The sequence below is a fragment of the Corvus hawaiiensis genome, chromosome 8, assembly GCF_020740725.1.
Source record: "Corvus hawaiiensis isolate bCorHaw1 chromosome 8, bCorHaw1.pri.cur, whole genome shotgun sequence".
Classification (NCBI taxonomy): Eukaryota; Metazoa; Chordata; class Aves; order Passeriformes; family Corvidae; genus Corvus; species Corvus hawaiiensis.
The window spans coordinates 12211701-12230785 of NC_063220.1; the positions used below are offsets into that span (position 1 = coordinate 12211701).

At 46.9% G+C, this 19085-nt stretch overlaps 1 protein-coding gene across 2 annotated transcripts in view; it reads left to right on the forward strand.

Annotated features, from left to right (window-relative positions):
- The window catches only part of COL17A1 (collagen type XVII alpha 1 chain), a 39585-nt gene extending 20556 nt beyond the window's left edge, over positions 1 to 19029 (forward strand). The window contains exons 22-57 of one of the 2 annotated variants that reach the window (XM_048311160.1): positions 297 to 359; positions 536 to 640; positions 1136 to 1198; positions 1591 to 1626; positions 1770 to 1823; positions 2209 to 2244; positions 2440 to 2475; positions 2850 to 2912; positions 3264 to 3299; positions 3652 to 3723; positions 4079 to 4105; positions 4768 to 4803; positions 5330 to 5365; positions 5595 to 5675; positions 6329 to 6364; positions 7071 to 7151; positions 8361 to 8414; positions 8536 to 8577; positions 9278 to 9331; positions 9486 to 9545; positions 10056 to 10082; positions 10170 to 10211; positions 10370 to 10429; positions 10804 to 10851; positions 11486 to 11599; positions 11858 to 11995; positions 12580 to 12663; positions 13336 to 13464; positions 14551 to 14640; positions 15169 to 15282; positions 15538 to 15690; positions 16466 to 16885; positions 17074 to 17214; positions 17791 to 17853; positions 18083 to 18154; positions 18323 to 19029. In XM_048311160.1, the coding sequence (XP_048167117.1) occupies positions 297 to 359; positions 536 to 640; positions 1136 to 1198; positions 1591 to 1626; positions 1770 to 1823; positions 2209 to 2244; positions 2440 to 2475; positions 2850 to 2912; positions 3264 to 3299; positions 3652 to 3723; positions 4079 to 4105; positions 4768 to 4803; positions 5330 to 5365; positions 5595 to 5675; positions 6329 to 6364; positions 7071 to 7151; positions 8361 to 8414; positions 8536 to 8577; positions 9278 to 9331; positions 9486 to 9545; positions 10056 to 10082; positions 10170 to 10211; positions 10370 to 10429; positions 10804 to 10851; positions 11486 to 11599; positions 11858 to 11995; positions 12580 to 12663; positions 13336 to 13464; positions 14551 to 14640; positions 15169 to 15282; positions 15538 to 15690; positions 16466 to 16885; positions 17074 to 17214; positions 17791 to 17853; positions 18083 to 18154; positions 18323 to 18372 (2816 nt within the window). In that variant the 3' untranslated portion in view covers positions 18373 to 19029. The remainder of the gene's footprint in view (positions 1 to 296; positions 360 to 535; positions 641 to 1135; positions 1199 to 1590; positions 1627 to 1769; positions 1824 to 2208; positions 2245 to 2439; positions 2476 to 2849; positions 2913 to 3263; positions 3300 to 3651; positions 3724 to 4078; positions 4106 to 4767; positions 4804 to 5329; positions 5366 to 5594; positions 5676 to 6328; positions 6365 to 7070; positions 7152 to 8360; positions 8415 to 8535; positions 8578 to 9277; positions 9332 to 9485; positions 9546 to 10055; positions 10083 to 10169; positions 10212 to 10369; positions 10430 to 10803; positions 10852 to 11485; positions 11600 to 11857; positions 11996 to 12579; positions 12664 to 13335; positions 13465 to 14550; positions 14641 to 15168; positions 15283 to 15537; positions 15691 to 16465; positions 16886 to 17073; positions 17215 to 17790; positions 17854 to 18082; positions 18155 to 18322) is intronic. The other variant, XM_048311161.1, reaches the window with a different exon arrangement.
- The last annotated feature ends 56 nt before the right edge of the window (positions 19030 to 19085 follow it).

Sequence of the window (19085 nt, forward strand, 5' to 3'; positions counted from 1 at the left end):
GTTACAAGTGAAGCCTTGGACAGACTTCCTCTTAGCTGAACATACTGAATTTGGGGTTGTGAAGATCCCAGTCTACCACTGGAAGACTCCTGGAGCTGCATAAATAATTGGTCCAGCTTTCTTGTGCTTTTATATGTATTGTGTTCTTCTAAAGAGACCAAGGACCCACCTTATGAGTAATATATTTTTTACCCCATAGAATTAACCTCTCCGGGCTTCAGGTTCCCCTAACTTGCATGTTATTCTTTTATGGTACACAGTTGAGAGCTCTGAACATTTACTGTGTTTTCTTCCAGGCATTCCTGGTCCAATTGGGCATGCAGGACCAGAAGGACCGAAAGGACAGAAGGGCAGCATGGGTGAGCATCTCTGTCAGTGCTGTGAGTCTTTCACAAGTGGCTGACATATGGCATGGGAATACAGACACCTGGCTGGTGTGATCATTGCCTTCCCCAGTGGAGGGGGCCATGGATCCTTTTGCCCAAGGTCTCTCTCCCTCAGACACCTGTTTTTTCAAGGCATTTATTTCCTGTAGGTGAGCCTGGCATGGAAGGTCCCATGGGACAAAGAGGTCGAGAAGGGCTACCAGGGCCTCGAGGGGAGCCAGGACCACCTGGGTTTGGAGAAAAAGGAGACAGAGGTAGGAACCAGGTGTCTTCTTGTTGGATAAAACAGAGATGGTCAAAAGCTAGAGTTTGGTCACAATTATTAAAACACTTCAGTGATAGAATTTGATTTCACTATTCAAATCCAGATTTCATGTCTAGACATTCCCCAGAACAGATTGATATGGCCTAAAGGAAGTTTTTTGCCAGACTTATAATGGGTAAATAAGGGTTGCTTTGGTTTCCCAGGTCTCACAGTCAAGTTTGAGTTTGACAGAACCAAAGTCACTTTACTATCAAGGTCATCTTCTTCCCTGTTATCCAAATCATCAAAGCTGGGGGATTTGTCTTGCTAAAGCCCAGTGAGGTCATATATTTTTCTTGGACAATGCATACGTATTTGGGTGTTTTGAACTGACCAGCAGATTATTCATGACACTTGCCAGAAAAAGAGTAACTGTAGATGGGATAATGTGAAAATGGGATCACAGCTGTATTCTACAGTGTCTATTCATGCTCTTATTTTGCAGGTGCTGTTGGTGAGCCAGGTCCTCCAGGGCCACCAGGACCCCCAGGTTCTGCTGGCCTAAAAGGTAAATGTGAAGATGGAGAGAGAGAACCTAGCAGAGAGGTTGGGAGTAAATGAGCATCCCAGCTGTCCTGTTTCACTTGTGTTACTCTGCACTAACCAGAAAAGTGAACTAATGGTCTGAAGCACAGATCCCAGCATCTCAGCCAAGATGGATGGCTTGGGTCTCTTTACTTTACTTTAGTGGAAAACATTTCCTCAATGTCACAAGGACTAAGTTCTGTGAATTTGTTGTCCTGGTTTTGAGGATGCCAGTAATGCAAATTCTTCTCGTGGCTGGGGAAATTCCAATCCATTAAACACCTGTTGGGTTGTGGATGCTGTTGAGCAAACTGAAAGCGATTTGTTCATTTTCTGCTTGTGGTGTTGCTAAAAGGAAATCCATGTTCCTTACAGGTCTGATGGGTTCTCCAGGCCCACAAGGTCCTCCAGGTGAGTGCTGCATTCCTTTGCTGTGGCATCTAGAGACTGGGGAGAACAAAAACAGAGTGACAGCTTCTCATATTTTTTTCTGCATCAGTGGTGCATTGTGTTGAGTGGGATGAATAAAAACCCCCCATCTCATATTTCTGCAGGTCCTCCTGGCCTACAAGGATTTAGAGGTGAAGCAGGACTCCCAGGTGCTAAAGGTAACTTTCTCTTCCCCCTGGCAGTTACAGCAGCATTAGCTGAGGTGCTTTTCTGCCATTTCTCTGAGCAGCAGATGTGGTCTGACCATGTCAGATTTTGATTCTGTGGGCAAAGAAAAGCGTAAGACGGAGGAAAGGTGAGGCAAAACGAAACTTAGTCAGTGATTGCAAGCAAATATTGAGAAATGCAGGAGACGTAGAGGTAATAGAGCAGTCTAAGTGAGGAAAAACAGTGGGATGGATGGAGCTGTGTTAAATAATTTCCTGTTTGAGTTTGTCTGGTAACAGAGAATCTGTATTTCCTATATGATTTTTCTTGATGCATTAGATGCCTTTCCCTTATGACTTGTTATTACTGTTGTTCAATCATCCATGTATCTTTCAGGTGAAAAAGGAGCCAGTGGACCCCCTGGACCCAAAGGTATTTTGCTCAATTAGGTAGCTTTTGTGGTTATTTTCTTTAGATTCCTTTAGTTATGGATACTATCCATGGGTTTTACCCCAATCCTTGGCTTTTTCTTCTGTGCTCTTGTCAGAAAGCAAACTTTATTTTCTCTGGTGGAAACATTTTACAATGAAGCAATCTCACAGAATCCTTCCCCTTTTTGTACCACAGGTGATCAGGGTGAGAAGGGTTCTCGTGGATTGACAGGTCAGTGGATTGAAATACTGGAGTAGCAGCCTACCTAATAAAAGTATAGCCCAGCCAATCTCAGTTAGCTTTCTGAAACATTAAAATTATGTTAGTGGTTATAGGAGTTTTATTTTTGCACCAAAATTATAAACAAATAGGTCCCATTCTTGATTCCAGTAATCCTGGTAAGAATCTTTGTATTTAGCTCTAGGAAAATCCTCTCTCACATGCCCTGTATTCATGTCACTTGAGCATTCTCATGCCCAGAGACAGTCGTGAATCATGAGGCCTGAATATCCTGTCAGTGCTGGTTTTCAGTTGCAAAGCAGCAGTTACTGCGGACAGCATTGTCCAAGAGTTGTTTGATTAATTTCTGTACTATTTTGCTACAGGTGAACAAGGGTCAAGAGGAATACCTGGACCTCCAGGAGAGCCAGGGGCTAAAGGACCTGTAGGTGGGTACCAGAAAGCAGCTGTATTTATATGTGAGGCAATGTCAGTGCCACCCAGATTGTGTTTCTGTGAGCACAGACAAGGAAACAACATGGAAGTGGAATCATGCTGGTTGTGATCCTAGGTTTTTCCTTTGGACACCTATGATTAGTCTGTACACTCAGAAAAAACGTCCTACAGTTAAATTTTGAGTGAATGCTTCCTGGATCTTCAGTAACTGCAGCCAAGATTTCTTTCAGATGCAATGTGATGAAAAGCCACTCTTTGGTTTAGGGCTGTGCTCCACTTAGGAGGAGGACAGGACAAGTGTGGTACTCTTTCAGGAGTCCCTGACAATCTCTTTCTTTGGGCAGGACAAGCTGGTCGTGATGGACAGCCAGGTGAAAAAGGTAAGGGCTTCCTTTGAGTGCAGGTACTTTCTGACTTGGCAAGAGGTTGATTTGTAAAAGTGGTGGGAGAAAGATGGCAGCAGATTCATGTTCTGGGATCTTGCTGTCTCAGAACTGTAGAGTCACCATGTAAGCATGGAAGAGACATACAGTGGCTGTAAACTTGTGACAGAGTTGCCTCTCTACAGAGCTCTTCTGTCATTGATGTTCCCTTCCCAGACACTGATGCTGGAGATGGCCAGTTGGCTGAGAGTACAATAGGCAGAAAGTGCTGCAGGACAGCCAAGCTTGAATGGATTGGTAGATTGTACATCAGTGACTTCTGCCTTGTAAATGGTGATTCTGTCCCTAGGTGAACCAGGTCTTATGGGAATGCCAGGTGCCAGAGGCCCTCCAGGACCCACTGGAGATGCCGGAGAGCCAGGTAAAAGCATACAGAGAACAAAAATGCTTTTTGCTCCATCAGGAACACAGATGTATTTGTCAATTTCTGGTCTTAATTTGAATTTAAGTCTGGCAGACGATTTCTGTATTCTTAAGGTGGTGATGAAAGGAAAATACTCAGACAATCTAGATCCTTCCTTTATGAACCCAAAATTGCCCACAGTGCAAACATCAGTTGCTATGAGCTGATTCACATACCAGTTGCTAGGCCAGTTTCCACCACTTGTGAATTGTGTGCTATAATTTCACATAAATGTAATCTTTTTCTCCCTGTCTATCCTTTTCCCACATGAAATTTTTTAGACATCTTAAGAGTTTTTGCCTTTTTCTGACAGGTCTTACAGGACCCCAAGGACCACCAGGTAGGCTTTTCCACCATATTCCAATTTAACAATGACTCACTTTGATATGGGCTCAAAAAACCCTTGTAATTTTCCTTCTGTGCTGCTCAGGGCTTCCAAAGTGATATCCCAAAGTTTCTGCATCTCCTTTGGCTTTTGAGAGAGGTTTTGTGCTTGATGTGTAGTTTTTGAGCAATGCAGAGCTTTTGAGTGTTGAAATTTTGCCTTTTTCCAAAACATAGCGTTTCAGTTCCCTGTGCATCACTGAGAAGTCCTAAGCGGCAGCAGAAACAGAAGGGAGAGGATGTAGCAATAGAGATGGACAGAGGATGTGACATCTGTAAGCAGAGGTGGTTTGGGGGGGCAGTTCATCAGGGAATTCATCCAGGAGCCTCAGGACAGGTAGCAGTACCTAAAAGAAGCTACAGGTAAATCTATGAAGCAGTCTCATCATCCAGGGAGCAGTGGAACCAGGGAAGCCCAGGGACACTACCAGCTCAGTCTGTTCCTCCACATGCTTATAAAGTCATCAGGGACCTGCTTATAAAGGCTGAAAGCTGGGGTCTTCAGTAGGGAGCTCCTTCTATAAACACACAAGTGAAACTCAGCTGGGGCATCTGAAAAACATACAGCAAACAATATTTGCACTAACCATTTTAAATTGTTTATCTACCTCATATCAGGAATTCCAGGCAACCCAGGCCGACCAGGGGCTAAAGGTGAGTTTTGTTTCTTCCCTAATGCTCATTTTCTCTCTAAGGATTTCATTTTGGCAAGGAGTAGCTGCTCCACTGACCAGTCCCTGGATCAACAGTGGCATCTAGTGGCTTTGGGAAGGGAAGGTTTGAGAAGCACGGTAGCCAAAGCTTCCCTGAATGTATAAGGGGGGCAGTGAGGCCATCTGCCAGCTCTCCTCTGAGAAAACCTTTGGAGCCCGCTTCTGCCCTGAACACAAGTAAGATGTCTGGTGACTGCAGGGGAAGCCGTGTGCCTGCCTCGGATAAATCTAGGCTATTGCCTATGCTGGCAGATGTAGTGCTTGGAAAGCTGATCAGAGAGTATCTCTGGATTAGCACAGCTCTCTTGCTTCCCCTCGACCTTCTAGTGCTGTGACTTCTCAGACAAGACATCAAAGGCAGAGGGAACAGAAACTATATGCTTGATAATACAATGTTGTTGAGCTTATTATAGATCTTACCTGCCCCCCGAAAAAGAAGCTCAACTTTTGTCTCTTTGTTTTCCTAGGAGAACCCGGAGCTCCAGGAAAAGTCGTAAGTGCAGGTATGTAGTGCTGTGAGGGGTCACACTTCTGATTTAGGACGATTTTCTCTGGGTTTTTTTGTGCTTCTTCAATTCATCTTGACTGTGTGTCAGACCTGTACCTGGGCTCCCTGTGTCAGGAGAATATCTGTGCCATAAATGTGGGATTCCTTAAGCATAGATTTGTTACACATTCACTGGAAGTGTGAATATAAGTGTCTGTGTGCAAGTCTATGTGTTTGTTTTTCAGAGGGTTCATCAACTATTACTCTGCCAGGCCCACCAGGTCCCCCAGGCCCACCTGGTCCCACTGGTCCCCCAGGTGTTCCAGGTGAGTACTGATGGGTACAAAGTAGTGATACATCAAATCCAGGGACTAGAATCAAGCTCTTTGGCTGCTCAGGAAGGCAGGCTCGTGTCTAATCCCTTTCCCAGCACTGTTGCTGAAATCAGGAAGTGCTTGTTTTCCAGTCTCAGCTTTGAGAACTCCCACTCAAGCATCTGTAAATCTTTCTCACACACACACTCTGGCTGTGCATGAGCTTGGGCCTCAGATTCCTCTGTCCCAATCAGACACTGCCCTCCAGCATGCTGGTGTCAGGCAGCAGAGTTCCTGAGCCCTGGTTCTCATGGCACTTCTGTGCCTGGAGCTACTCCTGGAGCTGGTTTGGCAGAGCCAGTCTCAGTTTCCAAAAGAGAATGCAAGAGGCCTATTGCATTCCTTTTCTGTTGTGGTCAGTGGCATTCTGGTTATTTCCCCAGTCCAAGAGGCACCAAGCATTTTAATTGCCAGATGATGGAAATTCAAGTAATACATGGGGCATTGATGAATTCATAGCCCACAGCAATTCCATTTAGTTGTGTAGAAAAATACATTATTTGATAGTCTCAGTTCTTATAAAAGTCCTATTGATTCCTTTGTGCTATTGTAAAATACAACCAGTAAAATCTAATGAAATTTGTTTTTTTTTCCTTTGAAACTAGGTCCTGTTGGACCAGCTGGTCTCCCTGGACAGCAAGGTACCATTTTCCTTCAGCTTTGATTATGCTTCTTAAGAGAAAGGAATTCATTAGTTTTCCTTTGTTTCTAATTCTCTAAGCCCTTGGCACATTCCCTCTCCCTTTTGTTCTCAGATTTCTTCTTTCAGTTCATTTTGTTGCATTATTTGGCTTAATTAATCTTGTAAAGAATTTCTATCTTTTTTTTTTTTGTTTTGTTTTCCCAGGGGAAGAAGGGGGGGTGGTAAGAGGGTGATAAGAGCCAGTGTAATGTGGATACTGCAAATGTCTTTTTTTTCTTATGCTATTTTTCCTGAGGGCTGGTATTTCTAAGGCACTTCTTAAGTGCAGTTACCTTTCTGTGATAGGGGACATAGCCCAGCTGGATACCTCCTGCCATTTTGAAAGGCAGGAGAACAAACTAGAGCCAAATTGAGACTAATGTCACTGTGAAAGCACTACCAGTTGGGCAGACATCTGTTTGGAAGGGCCTGAACAGAGCTGACCCCTAAGAACCTTCATTAGCTGGTTTTCTATGATCCTGTTAGAGCAAACTGGACAGTAATTTCCATATTTGAATGCAGTGTCCCTCAGATCTGGGGACTGAGTTCATGCTCCCAGTTCTCATAAGAAAGGTCCAAACCTCTTGTTGGAGTAGGTACAAAATGTCACCCTCTGTGTTACATAAATCCCTTTCTCTGTTGATTTTTTTTTTTCCTGGGAAAAGGTCCACGGGGTGAGAAAGGATCCCCAGGTGAAGCTGTGATAGAAACCATCAGAACAGAAGTCTCATCGTTAGCATCTCAAAGTGAGTGATGCTGCCTTTCCACTCCTTTGCTTGGAGATAGGTCAGAGCCTCAAGGCCTCCTCACAGCTACCAGGAGAGGCACCTAACTCTTTCTGCTCAGTGTGACATGGGGCAAGTGTCTGTGTGTGTGTGTGTGTGTGTGTTTGATGGTGTGTCTGCAAAGCCAGCTACCTCTTCAGCCCTCTGTGCATCCCAAAGTCCTTTCAGAAGGAGGCACATGGCATCAAGCCCATGTCACAGAGAGGGAAGCTGAGGAATGGTGACTGGTAAGCAGCCACTAACAGGGGAAATACTCACAGAGCTGAGAACTTTCAGCCACTGAGTTCACACAGGGCAGTTCCCTGTACAATGTGAACATGGAGCCATCTGTAAGAGGAGAACCACTTTGAAAAGGCATGTTAATCTAACCAATAGGAATAATCTCTCTTCAAATTAAAGGATGAATTCACAGGGGAATAAATAAATTTTAAGATGAAAAAAAATTTAACATTTTGTAAAATTTTTAAATATTAAGATGAAAATAAACAGAGCAGAACAGAATGGTTTAGGAACATCCCAAGAAAAGTGCTTGCTCTGTGCAACACTAGATGTGTGATGCACTTAGAGTCGGTATTCCTAGGATCTGGGACCTCTGCAAGTTTGCAGCAACATAGAAGAGGCCATAAAATTATAAATGATCCTTGCCTGATCACCATCTGAATGGGACCATGTAGATTCAGACCATGCTTCAGTACTATCCAATTCCTTGAGAGTCTTGGCTCTCAGCATCACTGAACTTTGAGTTTGTGCCTCAGCTTGGAGGTGAGGGTAGATCTCACAGTACAATTAAGATAACGCAGTGCACCTACTTGTTAAATAACGTCTGTGTTATGTTCTGCCCCCAAAACTTGCCTCTTTTAAAGAATCTTTCGTCTCCTTGAAAGTGCTTTCCCTCCTTTGAGTCCTTTTCTCTTTCTCACAACAACCATTGCTCTCCTCCGTGTTTCCAATATGCTGCCATCCTGCTCAGCGCTGTATTTTGCTTTATGTCCTCACCAAACACATCTCTCCTCTCCCTCCTCTGCTTCATCTTTGGCTTAGGTCACCCAGGTCCTGTCTTAGTCCACCTTTGACTGTAAGAGCTTCTAACAGCAATATATGGACAGTTTCCATAGCAGCAGTAGTTCCATAGCAACAATTTTCCCTTGTTTGTGTTTCTCTTTTGCACAGTGCTGGGAGATTTGCAAGGGCGAGCAGGACCACCAGGTCCCCCTGGACCACCAGGTATGTAACATACCGAGCTCAGTACCTAAGCCGGGGGATTCTCACACAACATGGCACATTTCTGGGTCATGCAGTATGCTGAGTAAATATTCTCTAATACCCCTGTTTCTTTTGTCATCAGGTGAATCTGTGCAAGGACCCCCTGGACCTCGTGGTCCCCCAGGTAAGAGCTTGTTCCTCTGAAACCAAATTGGAAAGTGATAGGTTTTTTCCAAGGCCTAGGGCTGGAAGCAGAATGTTACATAATGGGTTCATATCAACACAATTTCACTGCAGCAAGATGCTGCCCAGCAAAGGACATTTACTTTGGCAGAGGTTTCTAAAGCCAGAGTATTAATTAGTAAAAGCCATATCTTTTGGGAAGACACTCGAAGTTTTCAAGTTGCCAAAGGAAGTAACTGCAATCAATTCCATATTTACTTCTTACTTGTCCAGCCTTAACTTTCAACTGCAAACAGATAGGGAGGTTCTTATCATGAGAAACATATCCCCATGTGCCATCCTGTAACACAGACTTCCCTTTTGCAGCTAGGACAGGGAAGCTGTGGGAGCACATGTGACAGGAGCAGAACCCCATTCCTTGCTCTCTGCTCAGTAGGAAACGGGAGCAGGTTGGGTGTGTGACGTGATAGGCCCCCAGTACCATAGAGTAAGGAGTTTCTCTGTCCTTTTCTGCTGCAGTGGAAAATGATAGTGAAAAGTAACTATCAGGGATAGATGTGTGAAGAAAATGGTGGTAAGAGCCTACATTGGGAAATACTCACGCTAAGGCTGTGGCTGGAGATGTCGCAGCTCTTACGTGCACTTACTTACGTTGCTGAGGTTCATCCTTCCTGAAGCCTTTCTGTGTCCCTTTTGCCTAGGAGAAGGATTGCCAGGACCTCCGGGCCCACCAGGATCATCCATGTCCACCTCAGGTAGGTTCTTGGCACTCATTCCCTCACCTGGTCCTAGGAATGTTTGGTTGGGGCTCCAGAGAGCACATACATGACTAGGACCAAGTGGAGCCAGAGAAACCGTGTGTCATGTTCTGTTGGATGTCATGAAGAAATCTCTTTGTTTGAATTGCAGAAGCATTCTTCACAGGCCCACCAGGTCCACCAGGACCACCAGGCCCGAAGGGAGACCAAGGTGGGTATATCCTGTTGCCTCACCAAAGTGCTAGAGGGATCTCAGCACCTTAGACTGAAAAGAAGGAAGGGCTTAGGAGCATAAAGTTCTGCCTTTCTCTGTCTGTAAGAAAGGTAGCACAGTTGTCGTTAAGTAGGACTCCTGTCTGCTATAAAACAAGTCAGTCTTTATCAAAGAAATTTGTTAGTCTCCAGTACTGGTGTCAAGGCAGTCATTGTATTCAGATCTGAACTTTGCAAGCCCATTAGACTCAAGAATATTCAGAGCTTCAGATTTGCTGTTGAAGGGGGCAGCCTTTTTGCAAAATGCACTGTGGACTAAGTCTGCACTGAGGTGGCCCTGTGAAGTGTAGCTCAGCTCTCAGCTGGCAGGGAAGCATGGACCTGCTCCCTTTACCCATTGCTCCCCTACAAATTGAAGGCCAAGATGATATGCTGCAGTGTGGGCTGGGATGTTGCTGATGAGAATAAAGCAAATCCTAACACCATTCCTCTGCTCCCCTGTTCACAGGTGAACGAGGTCCACGGGGATTCACAGGTAAGGAGGCTTCCAGTAGATATCAGTGGGTTTCAGGGTAGTTTGCCTGGGTATATGACCGCTCCTCCATTTCTGTGTCTCATGCAGGAGAACCGGGTAATCCTGGCATTTCAGCATTCTCCTCCCACGGTCAGTCTGTGCCCCCTTTCCTCCTTTGAATTCATCGTCCCTAGGCTGAAATCAGGGGCCAAAATCCTGCTCTATTCAGTCTAACTTAATTTTAGTGGAGCCAGGATTTTGTCCACATACTTTATTCCTATAAATCTCTGACTGTCTTTCTGCAACAGCAGGTGAAAGAGTCACCATACAAGGACCCCCAGGCCCACCAGGCCCGCCTGGACCAAAAGGTGAAGTTAAAAATCTTCTTTATTTCTTTGGGGATGGCCTCACACATCCAAGCATGGTTGAGACTAAAGGATGGAACAACGCGGTCCTTTTGGAACTAGTGCTGTGCTCACCCCTGCCTTTTCAGGCAAAGCAGAATTCAGGCTCACAGAATTGCTGTGAGCACAAGGCGCTTGACCAGGTCACAGAAGGCTCAGGAAGGCTGCCATGGCCTCTTCCTTATGCTCTTTCCCGACAAGCTGGCACTTCAAGACAGTCATTGCAAGGGCTGGTAGTTGCTTCTCTGATGACATGTAGCTCAACTGCTTCACATGACCAAGTATGCAACATGCAGTCACACCCGTTACAACTGTCTGACTCCCTCACTCTTTTCCAGGTGATGCAGGTGTCCCAGGCGCACCTGGCATCCCAGGAGCATCTCGAGGTAAGAGGCCAGACCGTAATTGCTCTTAACAAGGAATGCTGATATCCTGGTGGAGACTTTGAAAAAGGTCGTTTGACTTTTACCAGTGTGTGTCCCAACCTAATGCTGATGGGATTTGTGTTCAAAACCTCTTTTTACGCAGCTTGCCTTAAACCAGAAAATTTAAGAAATTACAGTTTTCTTTTTCCAGCTTACTGGGAATCCTTTAAGCCAGAGTTTTGCTTCTGTGTAAACAGGTTCTTGAACTGGTGCTGCCCAGGCTGACTGGGATTGGGAGCAGCAGGGCAGTGAGGTTAGACTAATGAGTTTGTGCTATGATCTCCATCTGTATTCTGCACAGCACTGCACTCTAGTGCACAAACCCACCAGGTCTGCCTGTACAAAGCCAGGAATGTCTTTGGACTCAGCCCTGCACAAGCTGAATTATAAGATGCTGAATTAATTGAAGACATTATACTGCCAAGTAGCTCATGCTCAGACTGTATTTAAAGATGCAGGGGAAGCCCCTCCATATTCCATTTCCAAAGGTCTTTCCAGACCTGTGGGAAGGGCTTAAAGCAAGTACACTTTACTATCACTTGGTCTAATGCAACTGTGCCAAAAACATTCCTTCTTCTTACAATGCTTTCTGTAGGTGGATCCAGACAAATTCAGGGACCCCCAGGACCTCCTGGGCCACCTGGTCCTCCCGGCCCAAGTGGAGGTTCATCTCAAGAGATTCAGCAGTATATCACTGACTACCTGAAGAGTGAGTATAATGAAATTTTTGCTGTGGGTCAGAAGTTGCATGCCTATCTCTCTTTTGCTCCCTAAGCCCTTGTCCCTCTTCTTTTAGAAACAGCAGCTCTGCTACTATGGGCTTATTTCTGCTGAATACTGTAAAGTGCTGTTGCCCACTGCAGAACTGTCCTTCTGTTGTCGTGCTCTTTGTCAGTGGAAGAGTGTCTGTGGATATGGTCAGTCTTCCCTCTTAGTGATGTGGGCATATCTTGGACTTTCTATGTAGGTGACAACGTCAGACATTATTTGACTGGTGCCCAAGGCCCACCAGGCCCTCCAGGCCCACCTGGACTTATCACCACTGCAGATGGGGTGACCTTGGATTATGCAGAGCTGGCTACCCGTGTCATGAGCTATATGACAAGTAAGCACCATGTTTGTAAACTCTGTACTGAGTCAGGCCCTCAGCTGAGCTTTTGAAGCACCTAGGAGGTGAGAATGAGAGGAGAAACAAGTCATTAAATAGCAGCACCCCAGCCAGGTTATTCATCTTCAGCAGTCTAGGCCCAGGACTCCACACAGCTGAGGTGTCCTCTGAGCCTTGTCCTATTTTAATGGGTAGATTAACTAGCAGTTGCTGCTGTTTAAAAAGTCTCATACTAAACATTTGCTGTTAGACCCTTTAACACCACCATGACCCAAACAGAGGTGGCTTTATTTAGTATATGTGGTCTTAAGTATTCTGGGGTTGTCTTGTGTGCTTGGGGCCCTCCTAAAGTAGATGAAATTCCCAAAGCTTTTGGAAGTAGCCTGGAATCTCAACCAGAAATGCACAGAGCACACAGCTGTGGAGATGACCAGGATGTGTGAGATAGCAGCTGTTCCATAGCTGGGGGCATGTGAAGGCCATGCTACCAGTTAATTAATTCATCTTTTCTTTGTCCCTTCCTGACCCCTCCTTACCTTTTGTGTTACCCTGCCTGATGTAAAACCTTTTCATTCCCACAGGCTCTTCAGGTCGCTATGAGTCATTTTCTAGCTCAGTATCAACTACATCCATTTTGTACCAAGAACTTCTGGATCTGCTGCAGAGTGAGTGACCCTCAAGGGAAACACGGGATTGGGGCTTAATCATCTCATCATCCTGGAGATCTCTCTTTCCTTTCCAGTCTCCAGTCTGCAACTGGAGTTACCTGCAGCTGCTTCAGAGTGTTCTTCTTTCCAGCTCCCCCCATGTTCCCCCCATGGCCTTGCTATGTTGTTGTTCTTAAGGTGAGGGGGATCCCCAACTCTGCATTCTTTTCTACACACACTGTTACTGTGGGCTGACAGGTAAATCTCCAGGATGTCATTTGGCTGTCCCTGAAGGTGTTGATGATGCTGGCCAGCACTGTGCTCCAGATGGCTACTGAATTGCCACAAAGCTCAGCATGGTCTTTCCCAGCTGAGCTGGTTTTCATTCCCTTTACCCAAGAAGTTGTCCAGGGTGTCCTGAAAAAAACAGAGCACAAGGAATTAAGCAATCCAAATTCTCATCCTCCTCACACCCTTATTATAGGAGGTTCCCAGCCTTTTCACAAATGTTTCTGGCACTGTATACAGGACAATTCACTCAGAAAAGAGGGAGGAAAGGAGCTTTGCATCCATAGGTTTTGATGGTCTCTCTAGTGGTGGGGGCTCAGCTCATGGGCTGGGAACTCCTCACACTTGGTGTCTGTGCAGCAGCTGGGCAGCCTTAAAAGATGCATTTTTTTTCATTTCTAGGAGAAGAAATTCGTCAGTATCTCATTGGACCTCGGGGCCCACCGGGACCTCCTGGGCCAGGAGGAGATGGAATGTCTCTGTCACTGGATTATGATGAGCTGACCAGGAGGTTTATCAGCTACTTGTCAAGTAATGGTTTTATTAGTGTGTGTTTCCCTCTGTTCCTTTGGGAACTCAGCACAAAGCTCATGCTGTCAGTTGGTAGAAACTATTCCAGTGCTGACTGTGTGAATCCCTCTGTACAGAGACCTCCTCACAGGGACTGTGAGAGACTTGGAAGAGAACAAAGATACCCTGTAGCTAAGATACCATCCACAGACCAGTAATGAATCCTTTCTTTGTTAAAAATTGAGTTTAGGACTATAATTTCATCTCAGACATCTTAGAAGTCCCATCAACACCTTTAAGTGCCTTTCTAACCCTTATCTCTGTGGTCAGGATGTATCTCCCTGTGAAAGAGTTGGTCTGTGCCCACTTTGTGTCAAGGCAGCTCAGGCAACAAACTCTTAGAAGTTTAAAGTTAGTTGAAGTAAATTCCACATCTCTGCTTCATTTTCCCATCCGTAAAGGGGTGATATGGCATATAAGAACTGTTGGACAGAGAGGACTCTTTGAGCATCCCCCGTAGCAGTGCTAAAATGCTTAATCCTGGTAGCTGCAACTATCTGCTTAAAAACACAGCCTGGCCCATGCTCAGTTTCTCTGAACCGCTCTTTGTGCCCAGATCTCACTAGTGGACTGCTCCTAAGATGGAGGGAATTTCCAGGAGGAAACTGCAGTTTAATGGCAGCACCCCAATGGCTCAAGCTGCATTTTGTCATCAGGGACATTTCATTAAAGCAAATCACAAAGTGCAGAGTGTTGCCCCAGAGCTGCAGACACAGGGAGAGCAGCACATCCATCAGCCTGTGGGTCGCCACTGAGCTGCAAGTCCAGGGGTGCCCCCACCCCATCACGGGTTCATGAGGTGCAGAGCTTTTGCCAGGAATAGAGGCCTGCTGTCTGCCTGTCTGTGGGTGTCCTTGTGTTGGAATTGTCAGGGTAAACTCAAAAGTCCAGAACAAGGTTTGAGCTCTGGCTCCCTGCACAACCTGCTGATGGGAGCACTCCACTCTGCAGGAGCCCCTCCTGCATTGCCCATGAACAAGCCCTGCGGCTTGTGTGCTCACCCTGTAACAGCCTGTTCTGATAATGTGGATCTGTTTGATTTTGCAGATTCTGGGATGAGCATTGGACTCCCTGGACCACCTGGGCCTCCAGGGACACCTGGTATATCTTACAGTGACCTGATAGCGTACCTGCGAAGTAAGCCAACTTCTACACTCCCCTGCCATGGGGCTCTACATGCCCCCAGGATCTTTTTTACAGCCTTAGAATTTCCCTTTTTGGCCATCATCACAAATAACCCTCTGATGGCCCTTTGTCCTTAGCAGCACTGCAGGCCTCTGCTGGCACCTGCATACTCCACAGGGGGCTGCAGCTGGATCACCATGCTCCTGTGAGGAGCAACAGCAGTGGGGCTGTCTTGGAGATGGGCATGAAGGAGCCCTTTGTTGTATCCAAACTCTGCAGCATAGAGGCATCATTTCTTATGCCACTCTTTAAAAGTATATTTAAAAAATAAGGACTTTACTGTCTTTGGAATCACCTGACTTTCCAATGTGACATCTACATGCAGGGAAGTGAGGTGCACCAGGAAGGCTGCACCCAAAGGTGCTGGAGAGAAAAAAAGCCTTATACTTGTCTGTATCTGGCATAACCTGTATTGTCAAGGAACATTCATCAGGTTTATGGTTGTTTGGGTGACTTATTTTCTTCCCTTGTGTCTTACAGACTCTGAATTCAGTGGTGTTGTTGGACCCCCTGGTCCTGCAGGGCCCCCGGGACCTCCAGGGATCCCTGGATCACCAGGCACCTCTCTTGAGGATGTCTCTGCCTACCTACAAAGTAAGCACTTGTGTTTCTCACAGCTGGCAGGGATATTCTGTTTGTAGATGCTGGAGGGACTGAGGCTGAGATTTAGCTTAGCAGGGATGTGACTGCCCACTGGGAACAAAGTCACTGTAAAGAAAAAAATCTCATCAATGTAATCTGTAAAGGGATGGAAGTCGGGATTGGAGCCTTTAAGCCTCCAAAATCCCCAGACATGCACAATTTTCTTGTCCTCTCACTGAAGGAAAGTAATTCTTCCTCTCTCTCAAGATGTTGGATACTCTTCCCTGTCTGGAGTCCGGGGCCCACCTGGCCCTCCTGGCCCTCCAGGACCACCAGGCTTCTCTGGAACTGGCCTTCTGTCCTATGCTGACATCACCCACAGCGACGAGTTCAGGAGTGAGCTGATCCAGTACCTGAAGAGTAAGGGGACACCATCCATCCTCCCTGCACATATCCCAAGCCATAGTTTGCCTTATGTAGATGACTGGCTCTGCCACAGCTGAGACATTCCTGTAGGAGCCTTCTGTGAACTGGGGCTACAGCAACACCTTCCCTCTGCAGCCAGGTCTGTGCAGGACTGTGCTGCACCCTGTAGGCTTTTCTCCTCTCAGTCCAACTGCCAGCCAAAGTCTGTGTTGTGAGACAGCAGGGACAGGCACTGGGTAACTACAACTGGCCTGTGCTGAACAGTGAGTCCCCAGTAAGGTCACCGGCAGAGTTTTGCTATGGGAGAAGCATTTTCTTTGGCAAACATCTGCCCAGAGAGCCATGGATAATGGAGGGTTTGGAAGGTGGCACTGAGCCAGCTGTGAAGCACCAGTGGTCTGAGCTCATCCTGGCAAGTTATCCAGGGCAGTCTTTCAAAAACACCTCAGTTTTAGCAAACTGGTCACAGAATGGCTCTTTTGGCAGAGGTGCTGAAATTGGCCTGAGGAGTGCACCCTTCTGCAAAATCATTGGGCGTGCTCCCAAGATTGGGCACACAAAATTGTGGAAGAGATGGGAAGGAGCAGGGTGTCATGCCATCTGTAGATTCCAAGGTTGACATGCGCCTGCTGCCTGAGAAATGGCACTGGATGAGGGTCACTGTGATGGTTGGTGGGACAGAACTTCACACTTCACTCTTCATTCAGGTGGTACCACAGGACCTCTGCCAAGCTCAGTGTCCCTGAAGTTCCCCCCTTGTATTTTGCAGGTGATGAAATTCGAAGCTACATCTCAGGACCCCCTGGGCCCCCTGGGCCACGGGGACCACCAGGACCCAAAGGAGACAGTGGCTTGGTGTCTGGGTCTATGTCTTCCTCATACCAAGGGTTACGAGCTTCTGAGCACTTGCATGGAGGGTCCCTTGGTGCTGAGGGCTCCCACAGGGGCTCACTGGGCTCAGGCAGCTCGTATGGCAGCTCCACGAGCAGCATGTCCTCTTACCATGCCTCAGTGGGCAGCGATGGCACTTACGATGCCTCCATGGGCACTGATGGGTCCTTCGATGGGCTGCTGACAGAGGAGGAATCACACAGGAGATCAGCAGGGTCGAGCAGATCCTTCAGCAACTCCTTCTCTGGTTCCCTGGATTACGACAAGCTGGCACTCCGTGTGTCAGAGAGCCTGCAGAGTGAGTGCTATGCCTGCTCATCCTGACCCTCCCTATCCCAGCCTACAACTCCAAATCCCCTGTGCCTGGTCATGCTCTTCACTTCCCTCCCGTTCTTGCTGCCTACAGCTCTCCCTTACACCTTCTGCCTCAGCATCCAGCCACAGTTCTCCCAGAGCTTCTTTCAAATGACATCTTTAATTCTGCAGGCCGAGGTATTCTCCAGGACCTGATGGCTTACACTGCACAGGGACCCGCAGGTCCCCCAGGCCCTCCTGGTCCCCCTGGCATCAGCAAGGTTTTTGCAGCCTATGGCAATGTCACCGCAGACCTCATGGACTTCTTTAGAAGTAAGTTTCATTTTGACTTGGCGTTTCTGGCTCATGCATATGCAGTCTCCCTGACCTCTCACAGACCTACTGATCTTTTCACCTTTGCACGCTACAAAAGTCAAGGTGCAGAGTTGAAGGTGGATGGTCTTTCCATCTCCTTCCTCCCTTGCTGGAGGTCTTATCATTAGGAAGGACATCAGTTTTTCCCACTATTTGTAGGAAACTCATCCCAAACCCTGAAGGCCTCTGTGCTTACAACCTTTGTGGCCCATTCTAACATGGCTGGGCTGGCACACATACAGAAACATGAGCCAGTTGCTCACTCTGCTCTCAGATTCCCCACCCTGAGTGTGGGCCAGCTCCAGCCCTAGTGACAGCCAGGACACCCAGAGAGAGTGACAGAGCAGCACTGGTGAAATGACATCACAGCCTGTCCCTGGGACTTTGTTGGGACCAAAACCGTTTTTAAAAATGTTGCTGTCAGTCTATTCCCATCTAACCAAGAGAAATGTCCTTCCAGTGTGACTCACAGCTTCTCTGAGTGGGCAGTGGTTTGTCCCACTCATTCACTCTCTCCTTCATTTCCCTCTCCAGCACATGGTGCCATCCAGGGGCCAGCCGGTGAAAAGGGGGAGAGGGGTTATCCTGGACCCAAAGGTAAGGCTTGCCATCCTTTCCCTCTTCAGCCCTGTGATGCCCAGGAAGCAGCACTGTGACCACAGAGGTCACAGCACTGCTCGAGGTCACACCCTCTCACAGTGAAGGTGGCACCTTCAGGATCTCAGCCAAAATGTCATCCTGACTTGGTCTCCCCCTTCCCCTGGCCTATCCCTGTCTGTGGGTCACTTGTGCTCAAGAGCAAACTTGGGTCTTCTTGTTCCTTCAGGTGACCCTGGGCCAATGGGCCCACCAGGACGACATGGGCACAGGGGACCAAAAGGAGAGAAGGGAGAGAAAGGTAGGAACACGTGCCATCCCCAGTCAAACCCTGCTCTCCTATCAGGGAGCGGCACCAGCCCATCCCTGGGAATAGCTGGAAAACACAGCCCCAGTTTTTTAGTTTGGATCTTTTGTCTTTTTACATGAACTTTCCAATTAACCCTCCTTTTAACTTTCTTGTCCCCAGGTGAACAAGCGTATGTTGGCAGAAGAAAAAGAAGAAGCGTTGGTGTTTAAGGAAAGAGGTAGCTCAGTTCTGCACAGGGCAGCGTTCCCAGCAGCCTGTAGAGAATGAGCCTGAGTCTTCACTGCCTTGATGCTAAAACATCCTCACTGCTCAGCTGACCCCTTAGAGTTGATAGTTAGATCTGAATGTCTCTTGTGTGTGTCCAGCATAGCCCTAGTGTGGGTGTTTGCTCCTGTTACTGATGTTTGGCTTCATGCCCCGGAGCTCCTAGGCTGATGTCCTTGGGCTGACAAGGGCTTCCTGTCTCACCTAGTCCAGGCTTCTTGTACTACTCCCAGATATGTAAAAACCTGGGTTTTTTAACAACTAGCCAACTATGCAGCAAAAAGAAAAAACAGAAAACAATCCCATCCTCACCAAATGCATGGTTTGTCAGGGATCAGATGTAGCCCACAAGGCCCCATAAGAAACCCTGGGACTAAGCTTGCACTGCCCTGGGATTCCCTCTCCACAAGCTCTGCCAGCCCTAAGTGGAGCCCGTTTAAAGCAGCATAGTGAGACAAACATGCACAGGGACTGAACCAAAGCACTTTTGAATATAATTTGTTTTTCTTTTAAAAATATTTTTGTATTTTTTCTGGTTTTTTAAATACTGGTAAAAAATAATCTTTAATGTAAACAGCCCAATTAAAGTGTTTTTAACCCCATCCCTGAACTACTCAGGACGGCTGTTCTGTGCTTGCAGGCTGTTGGGGGGCAAGGT